Raw genomic sequence first — 7,120 nt, 5'->3', positions numbered from 1 at the left:
CAAGAGAAATCAGAACTTTAAAGTGAAGGTATAGTGTTTTCCCTGTGGAATCCTGGGAACCACAAGCTTTGAGGATAGGAGAGAAAAGACCACTTTAATCCTTACAACCCCTACTCCCCACCCAAATACTCCAGGTGGATGCTGGCTGACTTGGCCTTGAAATCACAGAGCAAGGGCACCATCAATGTCAGGACTGTCACGTGTGGAGTGGATTTCCAGTCTATGCAATGCTGGTTTGTAGAGAAGGGAAGTAGTTTCCTCTCTAGCACAGAGATTCTCAGAGTTTGAATGTATTTACCACGAAAACAAGGTAAAAAAATATGGGAACAAAGATGACATTGCTGAATTTTTGTTTTTACAGATAAGATCTTTGAGCCCTTTTACTAAAAGTTACCATTTATTAGCACTATAATTCAACAAAAGAAAGAATATTATAAAACAAGAACAGACAAGATAGTATTAAATAAAGAATACCCTTTTATATTGATTTCATTTAGGCTAAACTCCTTATTTCCTTCATTTTTTCTACCTAAGAGCCTTGAGAAACCTTTACCCACCTCCTTTCACAGGTGTATAGGAAGGAACTTAATTAAAATCTATAAAGCCTTATTAATTTTTTGTTTAGAGACTGTGTCTCCCTATTCTATGTAACAGTGGTTCTCAAACTTTAGCCTGTAGTGTTTGTCAAAAAAATATCAGCTGCTGAGTCCATCCTCAATGGTTGGTTCAGTAGGTCTGGGGTGGGCCCAAGAGTGTGCATTTCTGATTAGGGACCACATGACGCTGTTGCTCCTGGTCCAAGGGCCACAGTACCTGACAGGGAAAACCCAGACTCCTTATCAGGTCATGGAGGGTAAAAGTTAAGCTACTCTAACAGACCACAAACTAGAGTGGTTTAATTAATTTTAAATGATACAGAAGCTTTTTCTCCTGTAATAATGTGGAGGCATTGTTGTGCTGGAGGGGTGGATCTGCTTCTATCTTACTGTTCTGTTCGCTGTTAGGGTTTTTGGCAAAGCTAGGTAGTCTTTGCAGTCACATTCCATTCCAGCCAGGAGGAAGGGGATGGAGAAGGGTGTGAACAAAGGCTTCATGTTTGAGACGATAACTCTGGAGTTGCACGCATCGCTTCCCTGGCGTTGTGTTGGTGGAGGCCAAGCTCAGAAATGTGATATGGAGCATGGGACCCTGTGCCCATTTAAAACTTGAGACAGAAGGTGGAATGGGTATTAGTGGGCACATGGTCTCCAGTACAAAAGCCTGCTGGCAGTATCAGGTGGATGAAGGAAGGGTTATTTCCCATAAAAGTGGTAAGTCTACGAAGAAAAATCAGTCAACTGTGAAATCCTATATTAAAATAATTTCCATGTGAAATGTTAATACTTTGTACCTATCTCTATTACTGTATATAACCACTTTTCATAATTATATGTTTACTTACCTGTAGTCCCTGATTACTCTTGAAGCTTTTAAAGTGTATCAGTTGAAGTTTCTTTATGTATCTGTATTTCTATCTACTTAGAATTTCTGTGCACTTTTTACTATTTACGAAGTCAGTACCTAGTACATTTCTTGGTACATGATAAAGACCGATTAAATGCTCATTTAATAAATGAATCCATTCATCTTTGGTTGGTAAAGGTCAATATTATTTCTTCAGCTGTCTTCCATGTAAATCATGACTTTGCTGACCTTTTTTCTACACACAGTGTTCTCTTTACTGCACTCTTCACATCTTTGTTTCTTAAAGTGTAGATCAGAGGGTTAAGGGTGGGTGTGATGATCGTGTAAAAGAGAGTAAGGAGCTTGCCTTCATCTTGGGATGTGGTATTCTGTTGGTTCATGTACAAGTAGATGACTGTTCCATAAAACAGAGTTACTACTGTGAGGTGGGAACCACATGTATTAAGGACCTTACGCCACCTTGCCTCTGACTTGATCCTCACAACTGCTTGAGTGATAAATCCATATGAGATGAGAATTAATGATAGAGGTACTAGAAGAAATACCACTCCAAGAGCAAAGACAATGATCTCCATTACTTTTGAGTAGACACAAGCCATCTTGATCAATGCTGGCATCTCACAGTAGAAGGTATCCATATCCCGGTGCCCACATCTTGGTAACTTCAAAGTCAGGGAGCAAAGAATTAAAGCACCTACAAGGCCACCCAACCAGGCGGTGAGCACCATCTTCTGGCAAAGCTGAGGGTGCATTATCACTGTGTAGTGAAGAGGTTGACAGACAGCAGCATAGCGGTCATAGGCCATCACTGCCAAGAGAAGACTCCCAGGTCAAGGGCAAAGAAGAATTGGAGCACACATCCTCCATAGGTAATAGACCTTGTTGGACCCCATAGATTTACCAGCATCTGGGGGATAATGCTAGTTGCATAGCAGAGATCCAAAAAAGACAAATTGGATAAGAAGAAATACATGGGAGTGTGGAGCTGGGCGTCTAGGTAAGATACAAGAATGATGGTTGTGTTTCCTACCAGAGTCACAATGTAGAAGATGAAGACAAGCCCAGAGATGATGCGTTCCAGTTGGGGTCGATCAGAAAACCCCAGCAGGATGAAATCCGTAGTGGAACTTCCATTGTTTGTGTCCATGGCTCCTTAGGAAAGTCTAGGAGACAAACCACGGTAATCAAAATAGCATCAGGTAGAAATAAAAATCTCTGTTCTTTGCCATGAGTATCCCAAATTCACTTATTCATGTGTTTTCTGTCATTTTGAACACCTCTGTTAACACTCTCCCTGTGTTCAGTGCCCCAAAGCTCTCTGTGTTCACTCATAACTAGAGTGGTTTTAACAATAACATGGCAAACCCAATCACACTGAATTGTAAGTCATTGAAGGAACTTAATATGCCATGACACCTATGGTTCTGTGTGTTTTGGTTAGGTAAGAAATCCACGTTAATGATATAATTGAAGAGTGGGATATATTTTGACGAATGTTCTTTTTTGAAATTATGACATAAGGATCACTGATCAGGACAAATTTTTTCCTTGTCATTAGAGTGGAGTTTGAGATAAAAAGCTAATTACCCATTTTGTTGGGATATCCTCCACCATTTTGTGGCAAGATCACTTTCCATATTCATTACCAAGTGTGTGCATTCCAGCCATTATCATCACATCACCACCAGCCTCCTCCTCGTGTTTCACCTCCTACCCAAACTTTGCAGACACTGCTGTTCCCGCATCAGTTTTGGTGTTCTCTTATAGTGCCCTGTTTGTGCATACATTTTCGTTGCCAGGAAAAAATTGTCTTTATTATTAACCTTGATTTCTACATACAGAGAGCGTGTGTTTGTTTGAATATCTTTCATGACTGCCATTACACCATTTAAATAGCCTTAGTGACTTGTCACAGAGTAAAAAGTTGAACTTTCAATTCCAGCAGCCTCTGGTTACCACAAACACACAGCCACCACCTGTGTTAGCTCGTACTCGCCTCGACATCCAGCAAAAGTAGCAGTGGAGTTAACTGGAGCAGAAAGCAGCTCATTAAGGTCAGTGAGTTGTTTTTCTGCATGGAATTTACCAACTACATGAGGCAATCCTCTGGTTGCTTCGGAATTCTATAGGGAAAACCCCATTTCAATTCTAAAAGAATACAGAAAGGGGATAAAATATATATATTTCCCTATTGTGAATACTTTAGCATATCATTAAATAGATGGAATGGTTAATGACTGAATTAATTTATAAATATTTTTTAGTTTTTGTTTATAATTTTTTATTCATATAATTTCTGACCATGAACTTCAGACCTAGGGTACTTTATATTCATAGAGCATTTGGAGTCAAGGAATAATAAATTTATATTCTGTAGTTACAGTTAAATAAGTTAAATTACCTGCAGTATATCATGGTTATAAGAAGTTCAATTATAACATGAAAATATTACAATCATGGAGAAGGAACTCTTACTCCCAAGTAGTAAGAGCTTGCGATATAGTTTGTCTCAATACAACATGGGAATTTAATTTAATTAATGATGTGAAGTTTTTATGTGGTCGGAGGTCAGCTAAGTCGAGCATAGTGCTTAAGTGCACAGATTCTGGACTCAGAGCTTGGTGTCCAACCCCAGCTTCACTACTTGGAGGTAATGTGTCCTTGGGCAGTTATGTAACCTGTTTGTACACCAGGTTTTCTGTATGTTCACTGAAGATAATAGTATTCCTCAAAGGGAGGTGGTGAGGGTTAGTATTTGTGAAAACACTAGGAACTGTGCTTGGCTCATATTAATTCTCAGAATTAAAAATTGTATTCACCTACCCACACATTATTATTCTACTCACTCCTTCCCGTCTTCATTTTTCACACTGGTGATTTTATGATGGTCTAGAACTAAACTGGAATGCTTACAATTTTATATTTGCATAACTTTTAAATGCACAGACACTCATGTACACAAAAGGGCCCACAAGCAAGATGTACATACTGAACCGATAAATCCAGAGGCAGGAGAGGACAGAGGACTTAGCTCCCAACATGGTTGATTACAAAATGCACTCAGTATTCTTTGACCACGTAAGGTTGGGATAGTGTTGGGAATTAAAAGGCCATAGAATTTTAGAGTTGAAATAGACTCAGAAAGCACCATCCAGGCTTCTGCCCCTGAAGGAGGTCTTCCAGAGAATATTCACACGACTCCTGTTTTCAGAGCTTCATAGCTGTCCTTTCATCTGTGCCTCTGGCTCCTTATGGGAGTGAGAGATGCCTCTTTAACAGAGCATTGGCTCTTTTTATTCTGGAAATAACATGGACTAAGTCAATTCAACATGGCTTCATTATAAAGACAGTATTATTTTATAATAAAACACAGATACAGAAAAAGCAAAAGCTCGATGAGTTAAGGTGAATATTCTTGTAACTAAAATGCAGGTCAAGAAATAGAACTTGCAAAGCACGCTGAGAGCTTCTCTTTGTGACTTGTCCTGATTGTTACCCATCCCTGTCCCTCAGAGTATCCACTATCCTCATGTATAATAATCACCTCCTTGTATTAATAGCTTGGTTACCCAAATGTGCATCTCTAGACAATATTGTTAAGTTTGGCTCATTAAAATTTTTTATATGTGTTTTGAGTTTCCTTCAATATTAGAAGCTATTATCAAAGATACCCTTAGCTTTATGTTCCCATAATAAGTGCTTGGTAGTTGTCAGCTCTTCCTAACACTGTATGATGTTTAATTACCATGCTTTTCTGGTTTCTATCCATGGACTCACCATGGTTTATTGAATGCCTTCCATTAGTGAGTTGAGAGATCAACACAGTACTGCAGGTGTGCTATTCCACTGGAGAAGGCTGTGAGCATCCATGATGCACATGCAGTTCCTAAAATAGATGTTAGCTAGGTTTAGCAGGTGAAATACATTACCAGCTCAGTGTCAGCTTTGGTCTCTTAAGAACCCAGGTATCCTTATTGGAAGTGTGAAGCCTGAAATTACACTTTGTAATTTTATGTTGTGAGTCCAAATATAGGACTTTTCATTTTATGCTTGTAAACATTTTCCGTATGGGTTTAAGCTTTAGATCTCAAATTTTAGCTATTATTGTAATTTTAATTTAAGAGTGGATGTGATATAAAAATGAGAGAGTACAAGCAGAAGTAACAGATGTTAAGAAAGAGGTATCAGTGTTTTCACTGAAACAGGTTTTCATTTTTCACAGTATGAACTTCAGTTTCTAGTAGTATAGCATAAGTTTGCATGTTACTTTATTCAGTGAAATGTAAGAGAATAGAAGCAAATATATTTAAACATAACTTCTATGTATAGAATGATGTGGAGAGAAAACTAGAAAGAAAATTATATGTTGGCTAATTGAATTTTAATAAAAAAAGGAAAAAAATAAAAAAGATGGGCATTAAAGATGGCACGTGATGTGATGAGCACTGGGTGTTATACTCAACTAATGGATCATTGAACATTATATAAAAAACTAATGATGTACTATATATTGGTGAATTGAATTTAAATAAATAAAAATAAAACCAGAAAGAAAAAAGAAAATTAGAACATATTTACGTTTCAGGAGGGAAGAATTCACAGCTGTTGTGTTCTTACATAGTCCAAAGGTGCCCATGTTCCCACGATGACGAGCCTTCATTTCACGGGTAATCAGAAAGATTCTTGTTTGACAAGTTAGTGAGTCCGTGAAATACTGATTGGCCACCAGTTTCTTATGCCAAAACCACAATCATATTTGCACTGAAATGCAACAGCTGAACTAGGATTCAGTAAAGTCTCTATTTAATGGGGATGCTGGAGAAAATCTAGATGTGGAACTTGTGGAAATGTTGGTGAATTTGATTTGTTAATGTATTTTTGGTGGGATATTTGTAGTCTTTTCACGTGCACTCCTGTTGGATACATTTGTAGGTAGTTCTCTGCCCAATTAAACCAGGAGAGACTTCAGCTGGTCTATTTGTGCCCTAAGAAGTGTTTAGGTAGGACTTTAAAGGATAGTGTGTTAACTTGGTGTAGACCCTGGGGACTAGTGTCCCACAGAGGTGATTAACAGATCTTAGACTGTGGTCAGAGGCTTAGCCAAACAACTATTTTAGGAACTCTTCCCTTAACACATGGGTTTCACCTTGTCTTTTTTTCTTTTTAGATATCCTCTATGGAAATTAATTTCAGAGATGAATTTATTATGTATGAAATTTACTATTGAATATTGAAAATATAGTGCAAACCATGTATATAAAAATTAACATGTTTAATTGGTCTTTGTTTTTTTAAATGTGTAAGATATCAGTCAATTTGGAGAAGTATAGGCAATTATTAGGTTTTCTGTTTGCAGGAAAAAAAATATTTGATTTATTAATTATTTTTTATTCACTCATTTATTTATTCATTCAACAAATGCCTACAGTGTGTCAGGCACAGTTCATATACTTAAAATGTGCTACCACATATATATTTCCATATCCCTCCTACTCCACATCACTCCTATCCCTTGCTGGGCCTACTGTGATTCTTTTTTTTTTAATAAAAAAAATTATGTTCAGTTAGCCAGCATATAGTACATCATTAGTTTTTGTCGTAGTGTTCAGCAATTCATTGGTTGTGTATAACACCCAGTGCTCATCACAACATGTGC

At 37.6% G+C, this 7,120-nt stretch overlaps 1 protein-coding gene across 1 annotated transcript; it reads right to left on the bottom strand.

Annotated features, from left to right (window-relative positions):
* Positions 1 to 1,676: 1,676 nt before the first annotated feature.
* Positions 1,677 to 2,611, bottom strand: LOC130542211 (olfactory receptor 2W1-like). Its single transcript, XM_057304857.1, is given in 2 exon segments — positions 1,677 to 2,287; positions 2,290 to 2,611. Coding segments are annotated over 2 exon segments (933 nt in total).
* Positions 2,612 to 7,120: the final 4,509 nt, after the last annotated feature.

The sequence above is a fragment of the Ursus arctos genome, unplaced genomic scaffold, assembly GCF_023065955.2.
Source record: "Ursus arctos isolate Adak ecotype North America unplaced genomic scaffold, UrsArc2.0 scaffold_31, whole genome shotgun sequence".
Lineage (NCBI taxonomy): Eukaryota > Metazoa > Chordata > Mammalia > Carnivora > Ursidae > Ursus > Ursus arctos.
Note: the sequence above shows the minus strand (reverse complement) of the source record. Positions and strands in the feature narration are given on the sequence as shown.